The sequence below is a fragment of the Gopherus flavomarginatus genome, chromosome 17 (assembly GCF_025201925.1).
Source record: "Gopherus flavomarginatus isolate rGopFla2 chromosome 17, rGopFla2.mat.asm, whole genome shotgun sequence".
NCBI lineage: Eukaryota > Metazoa > Chordata > Testudines > Testudinidae > Gopherus > Gopherus flavomarginatus.
Window position 1 is genome coordinate 598,291 of NC_066633.1, and position 19,334 is coordinate 617,624.

At 39.4% G+C, this 19,334-nt stretch overlaps 1 protein-coding gene across 1 annotated transcript in view; it reads right to left on the reverse strand.

The window, feature by feature from the left end:
* The window catches only part of RALGPS1 (Ral GEF with PH domain and SH3 binding motif 1), a 356,681-nt gene that overhangs the window by 292,278 nt on the left and 45,069 nt on the right, over positions 1-19,334 (reverse strand). The window contains exons 4-6 of the mRNA XM_050926720.1: positions 16,376-16,502; positions 9,076-9,183; positions 4,461-4,511 (exon numbers count right to left, since the gene is read on the reverse strand). Coding sequence (XP_050782677.1) covers positions 4,461-4,511; positions 9,076-9,183; positions 16,376-16,432 — 216 coding nt within the window. The 5' untranslated portion in view covers positions 16,433-16,502. The remainder of the gene's footprint in view (positions 1-4,460; positions 4,512-9,075; positions 9,184-16,375; positions 16,503-19,334) is intronic.

Consider the following 19,334-nt stretch of genomic DNA (forward strand, 5'->3'; position numbering starts at 1 on the left):
ATGTCAACAACTTTGCTGGTGTGTTGAAGACCAAACACTGAGGTAGAGATCATACAACTCTTCTGAACTCTTTTATCCAGGAGGTATGCACCTATGGAATGTTGTAACAATGGTATTGTGAACAGGAGCAAGAAATGGTTGAGAGATATGCATGTTGGATATACCAATTAAGCAGCATCTACGAGGATAGGTCCTGGTAGTAGATGCACCAAAATCTTTTTTCAGAAGCATAATTATTTAGGATTGCTGTCTCAAACCTCCAAGGGAGAAGGTTTGGTGTGAAGCCCTTTTCCTTGTGAATCAAGCAGCAAACACACAGCTTTCTTAGGAAAAGGGGCTAGATTTACTGGGAAGTTGAACAATCTTAAAAGGCATAGCACTTTTTAAAGCAGTAAGCTGTTCTATTTGCAGGCCAGGATAGGTCTTGAATATGACAAACTGTTAAGAGGATTCAGGACTGAACTTCAGGGTGACACCTGTGCTGGTCTCAAATCTCACTGTTGAGATAATCTGCCTGCAGAGTTTTATCTTTAGCTAGATACAGAGCCACCTGGTATATATATGAAAGCACATACCACAAAGTGTTCAGGAAAGAAATCTGCCATGTTTTTTTAGTTAATACATTGCTGATGTGTTATCTGTCAACCTGGTCCTACTCACTTCCTGGTCATTCCAGAGACCACGAACTTCTAGTTCTTAGAAGTGTATTCCCTAGCCCACACTGGAAGCATCTGTGATGTCAGCCAAAGGACCTTTTGGACTCGAGGACTCCATACATGAGATTCCAGAGATAATCAACTGAGCTGTGTTAAGGTATCTGTGGGGCAGCTAACATATTCAAGCTGTCCATGTTTGGAATGTGATTTTTGGGACACCCAATGTTGTAGAGGCCTCGTATAGACAAGTATGGGGGTCTCATCCATGGAGAAGCCCATCATTCTGAGACAGATGTGTTGTCTGATATGGAAGGTAGACAAGGACTGTAATAGGTTCAGGTATATTGTCTTGGCACCAGAAGTCTGAGGCTAAGAAGACAGAAGCATTCGACCGTCTCCTCAAGGACTATGCAGAGCAAAGCATGGTGCTAAAAGCTCGATCTACAGAGAAGTAGCGGGTCTGGAAAGGCTGTTCACTACCCTTAATAGAACACCCAAAGAGTGAAAGCTCAGCACACATTGCACTGTTGTAGTGAATGTGCCTCCCCAATGAGGCATCTAATATGATATGCCTCCCCAAAGAGGCAGACTGAGTTGGAGAAAATAAATTGGCATAAGAGGATTCAAAAACTTTTATTACACTTTTTCCCAGATATGGCTTTGGCACCAAGCAAGTCTCAAGGGCTCAGAGTACACTTGGCACACTAATTTTTAGGAAAAAACTCTCCCGTAAAATATGATCAAACCTAACATATTGAGAAACTACATTCAAGGATTTTTTATTTATTTATTTTAAGATTTAAAAGTATTCAAAAAATGGTATCTAGACACAGACCTAAGACAACAGTAAAGTTCCTGTGCTCTCTGCCAGGGAGAAGGAACTATGGCTATTAGGTAATTCCTTTATGTAATGTTGAGTGTTGAATGTTTAGTATCACAAAATGACACTTGTGCAGTCCCAATGGACATTCCTTTCCAAAAGATTCTAGAAGCACAGGCACAAGGGTGGGGAAGAAGTCTGCTTTACAACAGTTTATGGATTCTGATATTGGATCCTCAGTGTCACTCCTTTTGATCCTGAATTTTTTATTCATTGTTTTAAAGTCAAGAGTTTTTCTGAAACAAATATCTTACAAAATATCTTCGTTGATTTAAAATCCTTTTGTTCTCAAAAGAGTATTTCATGCCAGAAGGATGTGCCTCTGGTCTTTGATAAGACAGTTTTGAGGTTTGTTTGCCTGTTGACCAGAATGGTCCTTAGATACATGATTTATATTTGCAGTACATTTAAACAGGCTAAGGTCTTCTGTATACTTCCATGTGTGGGAATGGACCTTAGCCTGTTTAAATGTACTGCAAATATAAATCATGTATCTAAGGACCATTCTGGTCAACAGGCAAACAAACCTCAAAACTGTCTTATCAAAGACCAGAGGCACATCCTTCTGGCATGAAATACTCTTTTGAGAACAAAAGGATTTTAAATCAACGAAGATATTTTGTAAGATATTTGTTTCAGAAAAACTCTTGACTTTAAAACAATGAATAAAAAATTCAGGATCAAAAGGAGTGACACTGAGGATCCAATATCAGAATCCATAAACTGTTGTAAAGCAGACTTCTTCCCCACCCTTATAAGAAGAAAAGCCTTAAATTCAAACTCCTACAATATTCTTATTAAAAGTAACTTTTTATAAGGAATCTAAAGTCTTCACTCCTCAAATGTTAAGGACAACATTTATGATTCTATGAAATTGGCCAAAGCCTTCCTTAACATCTAAATTTACATTCCTGCTTAATGGTGAAAACTTTTTTTTTTTTTTAATTTTTTAAATGCTTAAAATAGTTCACAACTACAAATCTCTGTCAGTTCTTTCCCTACTTCCACAGGCTGCTCCTCTGGCTGTTCTTGCAAGCACAGGCACTGACTTTGCTGGGGGTGGGGGGCTCAATCCTCAGCCCTTCCACTCCCCCGCCCCCCAAGTCCCCACCCTTAACCTGCCTCTTCTCCCCCGCCACACTTCCTCCACATTTACTCCACACACCGTGTCCTCACTCCTCCCCCAGCCTCCTGCCCGTAGCAATCAGCTGGTTTGCGGTGTTCAGGAGGCTGGAGGGAGGAGAAAAGACATGGTGCACAGCCTCCCTCCTCTGCCTCCTGAATGCCGCAAACGAGCTGACTACTGCAGGCAGGAGGCAGGGGAGGCTTCGCGCTGCATCCTTGCTCTTCCCCCCTCAGCCTCCTGAATGCCGCAGGACAGCTGATTGCCGTGGGCAGGGAGCAGGGGGAAGACGCTGATCCGCTGGGTCCGCCAGCAGGCGCTGGGTTGGGGGTGGGGGGTACGGAGCTGATAGGGGGTCTGCCAGCTGTGGACAAAGCAGGTGGCCAAACAATGTTATGGGGAGCATTGCACAACTTTAAACGAGCATGTTCCGTAATGGAGCAGGGACATAACATCGTAACAACGTTAAGCAGGAGGACATTAAATGAGGAGTTACTGTACCTTAGCAATAGCTTCAACAAATCATTAATAAAAAATACATAGAGAAGATTGCAGCATGCAGTACAAACAAGTCTGATCTAATTTCTTTAGCAATCAAATTATACTTCATTGTGTACACTAACTTGCTTTAGTAGCTGTCTGGTATGAGCAGGAAAAGAAAAAGGAATATCTTCTATACTCATTTTCATCAGTGTGATGCCACCAGGACAGATTGATGAGATCTAAGTATCAATTTCCCCCATAGACAGAACTGTAGAAAAGGAGCAGTCCTGCGGTTGAGTCAATATTACCAAAACAGCATATAGAACCTCTCTTTTCCCCAGCAAGGAGGAGTGGGCTGAGAATGAATTTCAGAAGACTCAGTTAGAGAAACAGTGGCTTCTGCTTCAATGAGGACTTATGAAGGAAAAGCTGGGCCCAATACTGGCCTTGTATACTGCAGAGAAGTTAGACCCCAATCTGTGTGGACAACAAGAGCTCTGGAGCAACACCTTGTTGACTGAGAAGTCCTTGAAGGCAGAGGCCAATGTGTCTCCAAACTGCCTGTAACACTTAAATGAAAAAGCTATCAGCTATATAGGAAAATTCACACAACACACAATCCCTGTAGAATGAGACTCAGAGCATATTATATAAAGCATCTATGCTTATAATAATCTAAGATTGCTCGTACTGGCAGTCGAGACAAATGCCGTACAGCTTCTTAAAAGCAACAAAATAAAATAATTTATCAGATTTTCATATTCTCAATAAAAGCTGATGGGTGCTGAGCACTTCTGAAAATCTGTCTCTTAAAGTTTTGCGAGTTACAAAAATTATACTGTACCATCTTAAACACACAATATGCTTCAGAGATAATGTTTTTAAACACACAGAATTTGGGTCAAACACTGACAATGATTGCTTAAACATAATTTTCACTTTTTTGTTAATTTTCCATACAAATGGTCATTTTTTAGAAGGAAAGTTTCTCTTTTAAAGTATATATTTTGGGGAGATAAGCAAGCACTGTTTTTATAACTCAGCACATTTCCTATGGTAGTTTTACAACATCCCAATGCCGCATTTCTAGCCCAAGATGTCTCCAAGAAAAAGGTGCCAACTGGACCAATCACATAGTTACTTTGCATATCTGCATGAGGATCTTCATCTGTGAGCTAAAACGAAACTGAAGTGAAAGTGTACAGATAAAAATGCCTTCTAGTCTCTCTAGTCCACTTTGTATGTTTATACTTGAAGAGTCCATCTATTGTGCAGTGTTTATATAAATTTATGGTAGTGAAAATAAGAAAAAACATACCTCTGGCTGTATAGCTTTAAATACTGGCATATCCATTAATGTAATCTGGCTCTGCAACAAAAAAATGTTAAAAATCATGTAGTATGAAAATAAAACAAGTACATATTTACAGCTGCTTTTACTAGGTATGGCTTTTCAGGAGTCTTGGCTTGTGCACCAACATTTTCTCAATGAGATTCACCTCTTAATCAGGATTTTCTTCAGTTCTCCACTTGTGCTGCACCACCAGCAGCAGAGGCAGCCATCTGAGTATCAGCATGTTACTGCACTGTCATACTTTATAACAGAAAGTTTTGCCTGCAAACGGTTCATTTGCATATTTTAATTATCACTATCCAAGTATAATGTACCAGTAAGTGGTTTGGCCATACAGCCCTGGACTACCAGCCTTGTTAGTACTTAAACTTTGGGGGTTTGCCTTTAAGGTGATTGTTCTGGCATGTGCATACCTGAGTGACATGACAACATTACTCAGTTACAGTGTGGTCAAGAAGCCAGTGGACAAACATAGGACTAGCTGCCAATAAGCTGCATAACAGGGGCTTCAAAAGCTGGTTTGTGTAGAGCGTGACATGTTGCACTCCATATGTTTTATGGAAATATGCTAATGAGTGTGAATATAATGTAACTGGAATATGCTTCATGTAAAAGGTCTCTAATAACGTATCATCACAAAGCTTATAATCTACTGAGTGTGTTCATTCTATTTGTATGTTATGTGACAGACCCAGACCAGTGGGGTACAGGAGTCTGGTAGAGGGCAAATATACTGATCACTGGATGAGTAGTTTTCTGTTCCCTGAGTGACCAGAGCAGGGGCTGCATAGAGTAATCAGCAGCCTGCTAGAACCAATTAAGGCAGACAGGCTGATTAGATCACCTGCAGCCAATCAAGGCAGGCTAATCAGGGCACCTGGGTTTAAAAAGGAGCTCACTCCAGTCAGGCGGGGAGGAGCCAGAGAAGAGGAAGTGTGTGTGAGGAGCTGAGAGCAAGAGGTACAAGGAGTTGACAGTGAGAGGGTGTTGCTGGAGGACTCAGGAGTGCAAGCGTTATTAGGCACCAGGAGGAAGGTCCTGTGGTGAGGATAAAGAAGGTGTTTGGAGGAGGCCATGGGGAAGAAGCCCAGGGAGTTGTAGCTGTCATGCAGCTGTTACAAGAGGCACTATAGACAGCTGCAATTCACAGGGCCCTGGGCTGGAACCCGGAGTAGATGGCAGGCCCGGGTTCCCCCCAACCCTCACAACTCCTGATCAGACACAGGAGCAGTTGATCCAGACTGTGGGGAAGATCACTGAGGTGAGCAAATCTACCAATAAGTGCAGGACCCACAAAGGTAGAGGAGGAACTTTGTCACAATATGTATCATTCTTGTATCTAAAACTAGACATATGAAGTATAACTCTGAAGTCCTATTGTAATTATGAGAAGTGTGGGCCATTAATGGTGGTTTACAATCTTGGTGGCTCCCATTGACTAGGACAATTGGTTGATAAATGGCTTTGTTTACTTGTAAGCCTTCATGTGTTCAACGAATGGAGGCTTGGGGTCTCACAGGACATGTGACCGTGTCACCTAATACTGGAATTCACATTAAACCTGGTGCTTTTCCATTCATAAGGAGGGGTGGGGACCCAGAGAGACAAAAGATTCCCATCTTCTGCCAATGCTATAAAAGGGGGTGAAACAGAACAAAGGAGGCTGCCAGTCATGAGAGAGCCCCGAGTTACCACTTAAGCTGGAACAAACAAGGACTGTACCAGGGGAAAGGATTGGGTCCAGACTAGGAAGGAGTCTAGTCTGAAAGAGGATTATTGGAACATCTCTGGGAGTGAGATTTTATCTGTAAATCAGTTTCTTAATGTATTAGGTTTAGATTTACGTGTTTTGTTTTGTTTTATTTTGCTTGGTAACTTACTTTGTTCTGTCTTATTACCTGGAAACACTTAAATCCTAGTTTTTATACTTAATAAAATCACTTTTGTTTATTAATTAACCGACAGTAAGTGATTAATACCTGAGGGAGCAAACAGCTGTGCATCTCTATCAGTGGTACAGAGGGTGGACAATTTATGAGTTTACCCTGTATAAACCGTATGATTTACAAGTAAAGTACTGTATGTAGTGTAAATAACTGTCTCTTTCCTGCCATGTTCCACTATACAAGAAAAGCATAATCCCTTGTTCAAGAAAAAATGTGAAAATATGACAGTAAAATTCAGCAAAAGTTGGGCAAAACTGCCAGTTTTCTCTTTATGGAATTTTAGTACCCAGATTATGTTGGCAAGAATTTACCAGTGTGACATTTTCTTACAAACTTTTTATTTTTAAATCTTTCAACACAAAACACTCAACTTTAGGGAGTGACCTTGGACTGGTTGTCCCCAATTTCCCTGGAAATTTAGTTGTAACAGACTAATTCCAGTTTCAACTGACTACTTATTGTGCCATGGACCTATTCTCTTCAGTACTTCCAATAATTAGACCAAGCCCATTAGAGGGGTACAAATTTGGCTTTACAAGACTTCCTGTGAAAAGTTCCTCAGCTGAATTCATATTCACTCAATCTATTCGAGATTCTCAGTGAAGGGAATGTTACATGATTTGTCAATGTAGTGGGAAAAATAAAATGAAATTTATCAGTAATTATCAATTAATTCCTGGTAAAATGAAATTAACTAGGTCCTCCTAGGAACCAGAACCAGATGCCATAACTTGCTGCCCCAAATAGAGGAGATCAGGATAATCAGTAACGAAATATCAGTAGGCACTAAAGAGGGCCTTTAGTGTGCCTTGACGAAGAGGGGTTTTTCAGTCTGATTTATTTCAGTTAGAGTTCTCATGCCCAGTACTTAAAAACAAATCCAAGTATTTATTTATTTATCTATATATATAGTGAAAAAGTTCCTCTTCTACCTTGGTGGGTCCTGCGCTTATTGGCAGATTTGCTCAACTCAGTGATCTTCCCCACAGTCTGGAACAACTTCTCTTGTGTCTGATCAGAAGTTGGGAGGTTTGAGGGGAACCCGGGCCCGCCGTCTACTCCGGGTTCCAGCCCAGGGCCCTGTGGATTGCAGCTGTTTATAGTGTCTCTTGTAACAGCTGCAAGACAGCTACAACTCCATGGGCAACTTCCCCATGGCCTCCTCCAAACACCTCCTTTATCCTCACCACAGGACCTTCCTCCTGGCATCTGATAATGCTTGTACTCCATAGTCCTCCAGTAGCACACCCTCTCACTCTCACCTCCTTGTTCCTCTCACACACTTCCTCACCTCTGACTCCCCCTTGCCTGACTGGAGTGAGCTCCTTGATTGGCTGCAGGTTATCTAATCAGCCTGTCTGCCTTAATTGGTTAAAACAGGTTCCTGATTACTCTAGTGCAGCCCCTGCTCTGGTCACTCACGGAACAGAAAACTACTCATCTGCACTGCAAGTGCTACAAAGGCAAATTTTACTTGACATGCTGAAATTTTTGTTCATGGGTACTGATTTTTTTCCATCTACTAATGGACCAATACCATTGTTAAGAGTCCTTTTGTTCCTAATATCTTAAATTCCATCTTGTTGTCCTTACCTCTGCTAGCCGCTGATCTCTCTTTGTGCCCTTTTGTTTCCTTTATCTATTTTCTACAGTTCCAAGATTTGAATCTGTATACATTACTTTTAACTTGTTTTGAACTTTTATTATATTAACTGTGGAGACCAATCCTGTGGGCTATGCTCAGTTAAGTTTGGGTGAATGGAAGTTAAAGCATCAAGTCATTTTATAAGTGAACTAATGTAGCTTTGTCAAGTCAGAGTTTTTAATTTTAATGTATTATAATGACCTGAAGCCTACATCAAATGAACTGCAAGCTGGTCCAGGAAGAGACATTGTCAGCCAAGACTTGTTCGAAGATGACAGATCCACAAAAGTTATGACAACATTTGTTACAATGGTACGGAAGTCTTGTTTGTGGACATAAGTGGTGCCACATTTTATGTCCAAATATACTGTTCAAGTGCCTGGTACACTTGTACACTCTTTCAGCCACCTTCAGTACCCTGGGCTCTCCTCTTCTTGCACTGAAGCAGTGACAATGTGTTACACATATAGTAGTTTAAAACAGAAGCCAAATAATATGAGAGAAAGAGCTGTACCTGGCATGGAAGCTCTGCTTTGAATCTGGTACTGAAAATTGGTGACTAGGGTACGAAAACTGACTCCCTCAACTTTCAAGAAATAACTGTTAACCCGAGAGACAATGCAAGAGATTCATGTTAAAAAATAAGTCAGCGAGTAGGGCTGGGTCTGCATCTCCAAGCTTCCAAAGGGCTGTGGATATTTAGCAGTATTTTTAAAACCCACTTAGAAACAGCTAACATTTTGGAAAAAATCCAAACAGCTTTGTAATTAGTTTCAACAGAAAAACAAAGATGTTGAATCAGCTCAGTATTGAAAGCTTCGTGTTGAGGCATATATCTCAAAATTTATATGATCACAAACTTATCTTTGAGACTGCTGAAAGACTTGTTTAAAAGGTGTTATTTTGAAGGGAAAGAATAAAGTTTGATGCTATTTTTATACTGTTAGCTCTGAATATTATAAACATAAATTCAAACATTTTTACTTACTGCAAACTCCTCAGGAGTTACTTTCAATACATCAAATACAACCGCATCATAGCTTTTATTGGCATAGTCTGAACTCCTTCCTTCCAGAGAGTCAGAGCTGCTACTATCCTACAGAAAGTGAAAAATTAAAAGTCTTATGTGCAAAGTGGTGGATTTCATGTCAGACAAACAAAAATAAAAAAAAATAAAAGTCTGATATCACATTCATAGACATGAATAAAAATTTCTAATAAAAACTGACCAACATATAAAGAAAGAACTTCACACAGTGCATTGCAAATCTTTTCTGAAAATAGATGCAGCTCATGAATGTTAGTATTTACTATACCACAGACAAAATATATAGCTAGCTAATCAGAACAGGCTTTTCATTCAAAATCTAAAAAATACCAGGATGGTTTTTTCCAGTAAAATTTTAGTTGTATCAAATCTTAGAAGTTTCCATCTCTAACAAGGCTATTTTAAAAGTTTAGATTAGAAAGAAAAAAGGAAACTGGCTGGTATTGCTAAGCTCAAATGGAACAGCTTTGGCTCTTCTCTCCAGGTTTCTCCACACATCCAGACCATATCCAAATCTTGCTGCTTTCTTTCCACATAAATTACTTGAAATCTCAAACCCATCCAGTTCTGAGACAGCTAAAAGCAGCTCTAATGCTGGCTCATGCCCTGTTCACCTCCTGTCTTCATTACTGCAATCTCATTCCCTCAGGACTGTGCAATTCTTACATTACCCCTACCCAGTCCATCCAAAATGCTGTCACAAAAATCATATTCCTTGCCCTGTTTGACCACAGTAGCCCCTTTCTGAATACCTACATTGGCTCTGTGTCAGGGATAAGGCCCCTGCACCCGCTCAGTCTTCTGATAGCTTAGTGAGCGTAGCTGGGCTGCATTAGCCAGACGAGTGGCTCTCAACCTTTCCAGACTACAGTACTCCTTTCAGGAATCTGATTTGTCTTGTGTGCCCCTCAAGTTTCACCTCACTTAAAACTACTTGCTTACAAAAATCAGACATAAAAATGCAAAAAAGTGTCAAAGCACGCTATAAGAACATAAGAACAGCCATACTGGGTCAAACCAATGGTCCATCTAGCTCTGTATCCTGTCTTCCAACAGTGCCCAATGCTAGGTGCTTCAGAGAGAATAAAACAGAAAAGGTAATCAAGCGATCCATCTCCTGTCACCCATTCCAAGCTCCTGGCAAACAGAGAACACTTCAGAGCATGGTTTTGCATCCCTGCCCAGCCTGGGTAATAGCCATTGACGGACCTATCCTCCATGAACTTATCTAATTCTTTTTTTAACCCTGTTATAGTCTTGGCCTTCACAACATCCTCTGGCAAGGAGTTTGACAGTTTGACTGTGCATTGTGTGATGAAATTCCTCCTTTTGTTTGTTTTAAATATGCTGCCTATTAATTTCATTTGGTGACTCCTAGTTCTTGTGTTATTAGAAGGAGTAAATAACACTTCCTTATTTGCTTTTTCCACACTAGTCATGATTTTATAAACCTCTATCATATATCCCCTGCCTTAGTCATCTCTTTTCCAAGCTGAAAAGTTACTGTCTTATTAATCTCTCCTCATATGGAAGCTGTTCCATACCCCTAATCATTTTTGTTGCCCTCTTCTATACCTTTTCCAATTCCAATATATTTTTTTCTGACATGGAGTGTCATAGCTGCACGCAGTATTCAAGATGTGAGCATACCACGGATTTATATAGAGGCAATATGATATTTTCTATCTTTTTATCTATCCCTTTCCTAATGATTCCCAACATTCTGTTCGCTGTTTTGACTGCTGCTGCACATTGAGTGGATGTTTTCTGAGAACTATCCACTGAAAAATTGCTTACTCTCTTATTTTTACCATATAATTATAAAATAAATTGATTGGAATATACATATTGTACTTACATTTCAGTGTATAATATATAGAGCAGTATAAACAAGTCATTGTATGAAATTTTAGCTTTTACTGACTTCACTAGTGCTTTTTATGTAGCCTGAAATAAAACTAGTCAAATATCTAGATGAGCTGATATACCCCCAGGAAGACCTCCGCATAACCCCTGGCTGAGAACCACTGAACTAGACCACATGATGGAATGCCCCATTTGATTGGCTAAGGAAGCTAGAGGGCTTGCCCTTAAGTCCAAAGCAGGTGGTTGTTGGCTGCTCAAAGCATTCACCCACAGATGCAATTGCTCCTGTGCTCACTTATTCCTAGTCTTACTCCTGCCTTGCTACCGTCCCGTTCCTGCCTTATTCCAGCTTTGGTCCCAGCCATGCCCCTGCCTTGCCTCACTCCAGGTAATCCGGCTCTGATTCTCAGCTCCGATTCCTAACTTCTGATTTTGGCTCCATCCTTGTCTCTGACATCTGGCATTTGACCCTAAGTCTGTCGTCTGGCCTTTGACCACAGCTCCAACCACTAGATCTGACCCCAGCTCCAACCATCAGGCATGACCATCCACATCCCAGTCTCCAACATTCCCATTCACGCACAAACTGCCAAACGTTGTCCTTGACTTCATGGTCTGCCCAATTCTGTCTTGCAGCCCACATCTTGGAGCTTGTTTCTTCTTGCAATCCCCATCACTCCTCCCCTCCATAATGCTCATGAAAAAGGTTAATAAACAATAGCAATAAAACTACACTAAAAATCGCTATTTTCTTCTCTGGGTTTTCTAACGTATCTAATAATCTCAGTTTGTCTTACAGACAGTAAGATTTTTCAAGTGTAAAATTCCACATTTCTGCTGAATTGGGCTCCCTGTTCTGCAGACATATGAGAGAGACACAGTCCCCCAGAGATTATTTTGTAGCCTGGGGAAGGTAAATTGCCTTAGTTTACACAGGCAGAATATAGTCTCAAAAATAGGTTTCATCATTAAAACATTATCATTTGCCAATTATAATTTGCTCAAACAGCAAGATAGAAGGGTTCCATATTTTGGTCACTTGTCATTGTATTTAGATTTCTTGTGCTGAACACTGCGAGGTTTGAAGATAGAGAAGTACAGATAGTAAGCCCTTTGGGGCAGGAACTGTTTTATAATTGTACCCTGTACATTGCTAAATGCTCTGTCAATGCTTAATTTAATATTAATAAATAACAATCATCATTGACATACTGGCAGCTCAAGATCCACAAATCTAGCAATATTTACATATTGACATTATTTAGGGAATGGTGTGAGTTAAAGGCTCTTTGGGGGACTACATGGGGACTACACTGAAACAATATGAGAACAATTTGTGTTAATGTGAGTAAACGCTACACTTTGAAAGAATTTAAAAGATATGAATTTGCTATAAAAGGAAATTGTAAACTCTGCCCAAATCTGAAGCACTGGAGATCTCGCAAGGTCTTAAAAAACAAACAAAAAACTTCTATTAATCTAATCTAGCAACTCTTGTGTATTCCCTGTCTAGCCCAAACAGGATCATTTGGATTAATCAACTTTTTTTTTTTCCTGCCCAGTCTTGTGCAGTTTTAGTGGTTTCTCCCAAACTCAATCGCTTGGAAATATTATCTGGTTATACAATATATTTTTATTGATTCCTACTTACTTCAGCCTTTCCAAGATGGTAGTGTCTCTGCAGAGTTACTGGAATTTACAGTATATTCAAGCCAGTAAGCAAAACCAAAGGTTAATAGCAGAACTTTGAGGTAAAATTTGGACAGTAACAAACCAGCTCATTTCAATAATCCTGCATCATTAGTTAAAAGGCTTGAAAAATAAAGTCACTGTATATTACACAAACTTGTAGTACAGACTAGTGACTAGCTGCCCTGTGGTTAAGATTTCCACTTTGCCCCAAAATTGCAGGACCATCTCTATTTTGATGCATTTGTTCAGCATCTCATATTCAGCAACAGTAAATCTGCAATGTCACTTTAGAAACCATTATGCTGTTCTGCTTGGAATATGGTCTTATGGTTAGGGCACTGTACTAGGACTGCTCCCTGCGTGGCAGCACGACATTGGATAAGTTATGTAAATTGTTCTATACTTCAGTTCCCCTGTCTGTACACTGGGAATACTACTACTTTATTTTACAGAGGCGTTTTGAAGATATATTTTCACTAATGCTCAAGGGCATGTAGGTACCAAAGTTAATCTCCCTATTGCAGACAGCTGATGTACGACTGGTCAGAGAACAGATGTTCATTTCAACTGCAGCCACCACCATTAACCAAAGTTTTTAATTGTGGCCTCAATTTCAGCCTCGTACTTAAGAGCTGTATTCAAATTGTAATCTATGTGTTATAGATCTCAATCAGATTCTTACCGAGCCTCACAAGGCCTTGTCTGTACTAGGTTAAAAAACTGACAATTCACCCCTGGTAAAACTATCAGCAGTAGCAGAAGTGGCAACACGGTTGTAAAAATACCAGAGTCCTGTCTATATTACTGCCTCCACCATTGCTACCACCCATAGATGGTGCATAGGTGGTGAATTATACTTTCAATTTTTTCAAGTGCAGATGAGGCCAAAGAATCTGGCCAGCCTCTTTTCAGCCTAACAAGCCTGGATGAGAAAATGCACAGACCTTGTAACCCATCTCTATTTGGAGAAAAAAAAGTTTTAAAAGATTTTTAAACCTACTGCACTCCCTTTTTGAAGATCTACTTTGTTTTAACATTGCAGACCTAGTGGCATCAATAACCCAAATTTAAAAAAGTGACATCTCAGAATTCAAGCAAAGAAATGGCAATAAAAAATCTCTATTTCATAACCATGTTTTCATTTAAAAACTAGAAAGTTACTGGACATCTTTTAACGCCTGTTCTTCTCTTACCTTGAATAAAAACAGTTCAATCTTTGAAAATGTGACAAAGCCGCATAATTATTTCTGTCCATACAAAGTATGTTCTAGTTAATATATCTGCAAGAGTTTTTTTAAACTGGATGAATTTCTCAAACTGTTGTCTGGCATGCAAATGTTAGGGTCTTCAACATGGCCAAGCTGCTCAGTGTTTTTCTTAAAGGTCAAAGCAATAAGTAGGAAGCAGAACAGACTTTCAAAACTACAGCAACATTTTGCAAAATTACACAGGATACAAAAATTGAGAACTGTTTTCACATTAAAATCTTGGCTTTTGGAATAGAGCAGTTTAACTAACTCCAAGAATTTTAAGCGGAAAAAATGAAACTATGAGTAGGTTATGGGAGGGGAGGGATAGCTCAGTGATTTGAGCATTGACCTGCTAAACCCTGGGTTGTGCGTTCAATCCTTGAGGGGGCCACTTAGGGATTTGGGGCAAAATCAGTACTTGGTCCTGCTAGTGAAGGCAGGGGGCTGGACTCGATGACCTTTCAGGGTCCCTTCCAGTTCTATAAGATAGGTATATCTCTCTATATATATAATGATAGGTCCATGAAGCATAAGATGAACAGCATAAACTAATGTAAAAGATCAAAGAGTTCACAGAATTAGAATTTAGAGATGCAAAAACTCTATTTCTTCATTTAGTCCAGTCCCCATAGTCAGTGCGTTATTTTCCTTAAAGTATTATGGCAGAGCCATTGTGACACCATATTTAAGGTTAGTTCTCTTTTGCACTGAAAGCGGGAGCTCAATCTTTGTTTTGCATGAAAAACAGCGTATTTACAACTATTTCCATTCTACAGTATGGTATTCCTCTCCTAAACGGTTAGTCTAACCGTTTAGGAGAGGAATACAAAATTGCATTTTGATATATTCCCTTAGTAACGTTCCCTGCATTCAAGCCTGCGATAGAAAATAGATTTTGTTATCCCATGGGCACGTGTGTTGTGTTGGAGACAATGGACTTCTGCACCCTACCGTCTCAGTTTTTTTAATATTAGGACCCCTGTGAAATTGTTTAGCCCACTCCTAAACCAACTGAATGATTTCATGAAGAACAGGATCTTCAACAAAATGCTCCACTGGTTTGATGAATATCAATGTGCGTGTGAAAGAATCACTGCTATGGCAAAGATCCTGGTCTTCAATAAACTGTTCATCGGCATAAGAGCTCTTCTGAATCTACTAAACTGAAGACCTGATTTAAAATTTTTAAAATGAAAAAAAAAATCATAAAAAACAGTTTTTTAAATATTGAAGAATTTTCTAAAACCTAGCCATTTTTTTAAAGTGATTTTCACACTTTCAAGATTTTCAACCACAGCTACTATTCAGCTGCTTCAGAAGAGATCTTAAGCTATCTGAACAGTTTAACAATGAGCATGCTCTTCAGCACAGCAACATCTCCTTTAATATGCAACAGGATCTTTATCAGACACCCCAGATCTTTTACACCACTACAGTAATAGAACCGTACACAGCTTTACTTATGAGCTTTGAACATTTATTTAATCCTAAATCAGGCTTGGATAAAAATTTTAAGTAATACCTTCTAAACAGAAAATGTGGTTTAAAAACTAAACAGATGAGTTTGTTTCTCTAGGAGGAATTTAAAATATGCACACAAAGGGTTAGTTTAATTTAAGAGAGTTATGATGTAATGCAAACAAACAAACAAGGCTACTGGGTTTAACAATCTTTTAAATTTCTTCACAAGGCCATTACAAGGTACTGAGAGCAAAAACATCTGCTATCTAGTACGGTGCGATAGTCTGTGATAGTGAATAAGAATGAGAGCTTAGATGATCATTACTTACAGGAGCTTCCCTGAACACATCCTATTTTAAAAGAAAAATAGCATTATAGTATCAAGAGGAGATACACAAGATGTCAGTTGAGATTTTAAATATCAATGCATTTCAAGGTACACTACATATTTTGCCTGTGGTACACTATTTTCCCACAATAGCCACTGAATGCTTTCCTGCATCCACATCTATGCGTTTTTACCATTTGAACACAGAGCTGTGTGGAAAAAGGTAATTCCATTTCATGGAGGATTGAAGGTTTTGTTCTTACTCAGAATGAACGCCAAAAATGTCAAAATTTTCTCTCAAAGGGATAGCCCTAAGGCCCAATTCAGAGTTGGGTAGCTGTTTTTGTTTGAAAGAATCACTTCAACAAATAATCAGTCAATATAGATTGATTTAAATCTATCAACAAGTTACAACAACTGTCAAAAGCATAAAAGAAGGGGTTTTTTTGTATGATCTGTGAACATTCAGAAGTACAGTATTCAAAGTTAACTTTATAGTCAAAAATCATACTGTTCCTAAAAAAAACAAAAAACAGGATGGCATATTTAATGGCAGAAAGGATTTCTGTGGAAGCCAAAATAAGCTGCAACTTGTATTTTGACATAGTAGCTAACAAAATGAAAATAAACAGTGAGTCTGTACCTCTGGAGTGGCGGAGGTGATGGTCACATTGGCCATGAGGCCATTCCTTTTATACATTCTCTCCCCAAGATGCAGGAAATTTCAGCTCAGCCACCGCTGGTGACACAACATGATGAATGGGGAACTCCTGTAAGGCAAATATATTTATAAAAAACTGATTTAAGGGATTTCCTTATTCTCTTGTGAGAAAGCAGCCATCTGTGTGGAACAAAAAGATCATTCTGTGCTGGGGGAAGAATTCTCTGTGAAGTATAAAACCAAAAAGAGTACTATGTAAATCATAATAGTCTACTAACACTTTTTTTCAAGTCAGTTCAGGAAAAAAACAACATAAGTATAATGCTTATATTTAGATTTAGGTCTAAGAAGAAGTCCACATCAGAAGGCATCCATGCAAAGCCTTGAGCACCCCTGACTTACACTGAGAACCCAAGAACTTAGGAGAGAGACATTAAAAACTAACCAAAGCAGCAGCACTTCTTCCTCCCACCTTGCCATCTATTATCTAATCACCAGTTACACAACCAATGGAGCTTCAGAAAATCTGTCACGCTTTCCAACCCTCAACTGACTCAGCACTCTGCTAATACCCACTCAAACAAGCTCTGTTGTGTTCCTGGAAAGTCAACAATTTAGGCTGCTTCAAACTCCAAGAGGCAGATCATTTCAAAGGAAAGAAGCTTCTACATAGAACACTCCTGTCAGCAGCCCCCTTCTTTATGAGGAGGCTCAAGTTCAAGGGCCTCTTCTCAACACAACAGTGACAACGCAGCCTGGGGAATGGTGGTCTCTCAAATAAGCAGGTCCCAAACTGCTATGGGCTTCACAGATTAAACACACAACCTTAAACTGTCTCCAGAAATCAACAGGCAGTTTGCTCAAAAACAGAGCATTGATGACAAATGGTATCATCAAGAGGCCCCACAATCAGTGGACTGCTGCATTCTGCACCAACTGAAGTTCCCAGATAGATTTCAGGTGTTCTCCAACAAAGACCACATATTGTCACTTCAAACTGGATTAATGTACAGTAGCAAAGTTCACATCCAAAATAAATGCTCATAAGCTCTTGGCAAGGAGCAGAAGGCAATGAGTGCTCCTGGACATTGATAGAATGGCATTCTTCTAACAACATATGGAGATTTAACATCACCCTCTGATTGTGCACCTGAAGAAATGTAGGACAAAACACATAACATGTAGTTGGACATACATTTAATTTTGTATAAAGGAAATTTGTTTGAAGACAAAAATCTTGGTCTACAATTATAAAGTACATAATATTTAAATTAGTTATGCACATTTGATATTGTGACAAGTAACTGATTAGCACAAGGGTAGGCAACCTATGGCACGGGTGCCAAAGGCAGCACACGAGCTGATTTTCAGTGGCACTCACACTGCCTGGGTCCTGGCCACCAGTCCAAGGGGCTCTGCATTTTAATTTAATTTTAAATGAAGCTTCTTAAACATTCTGAAACCTTATTTACTTTACATACAACTATAGTTTAGTTTAGTTATATATGATAGACTTGTAGAAAGAGACCTTCTAAAAAGGTTAAAATGTATTATTGGCACGCAAAACCTTAAATTAGAGTGAATAAATGAAGACTTGGCACACCACTTCTGAAAGGTTGCCGACCCCTGGATTAGTATATTAAACAATGAACAAGAGTCCAGTTATTCTATACAGAAAAAATATGAGACAAAAAGATACATTTAATCATCATCATCTATGATATGGGTTCAATGATCACGATATATATAAACATGGATTTTAAATTCACTCTTCTCTCAGTGGAAGGGTATTCATAAATATAGGATTAAATACCAATTTCTAAATAAATCACTAATTCAACCACAATGGCAAATCTCTCATGATGCAGGCACATGCTAACTCAAATGAGATTTTAAGGCACAAGACTTTACCTCCCACAATGATTTTGATTGTCACCATTACATTATCACTTTGCCTTTAAGGTCATGGAGCCATTTGGAGGCTATTAAAATACAGATCAGCCCATGAAGTCATCTTAATTAGAACTGATTATTACATTTTCAGTCATAATGTGTTTGACAAACTGATTATTGATCAAATGGATTTTTTTGTTGAAAACCTATTTTTCAGGCTTCTGATGTAAAGCAGGGGGGCATTGGCAAGCTCCTTACCTTGCTCTGCACCTCCCTGGAAGTGGTGACATCCCCCTCCCTCAGCTCCAAGGTGGAGGCATGGCCAGGCAGCACTGTGGGCTACCTCTGCCCCGAGCATCAGCTCTGCTGCAGAAGTCTTGGAAAGTCACGGAATCCATGAGTTCCACAACCTCCGTGACAAACTCACAGCCTTAGTAATCACTAACAGTCAGCATAGATTTACTAAGAACAAAACATGCCAAACCAGCTTGATTTCCTTCTTTGATAGGATAAATGGTTTGGTGGATATGGGAATGCGGTGCACATAGTATACCTGGATTTTAGCAAGGTTTTTGACAGTCTCACATGACATTCTGATAAGTAAGCTGGAGAAATGCAGGCTCAGCAGAACTACCATTAAGTGGATACATAATTTGTTAAACAATCTCAAACAATGAGTAACTATTATTGGAATGATGTCAGATTGGAAGGAGGTCTCAAATGGGATTCCACTGGGATCTGTTCTGGGTCCAATGTTATTTAACATACAATCAAAGAACTGGAAGAGATCTCAAGAAGCCATCTAGTGCAGTCCCCTGCACTTATGGCAGGACTAAGTACTATCTTGATCACCTCGATAGGTGTTTGCAGATTTTGAAGAGCAGGCTAAACAATGATGGAGGTTCCACAATCTTCCTAGGCAATTTATTCCAGTGCTTAACTACTCTGACAGTTAGGAACTTTTTCCTAATGTTCAATTTAAACCACCCTTACTGCAATTTAAGCCTATTGCTTCAAGTCCTATCTTCAGAGGTTAAGGAGAACCATT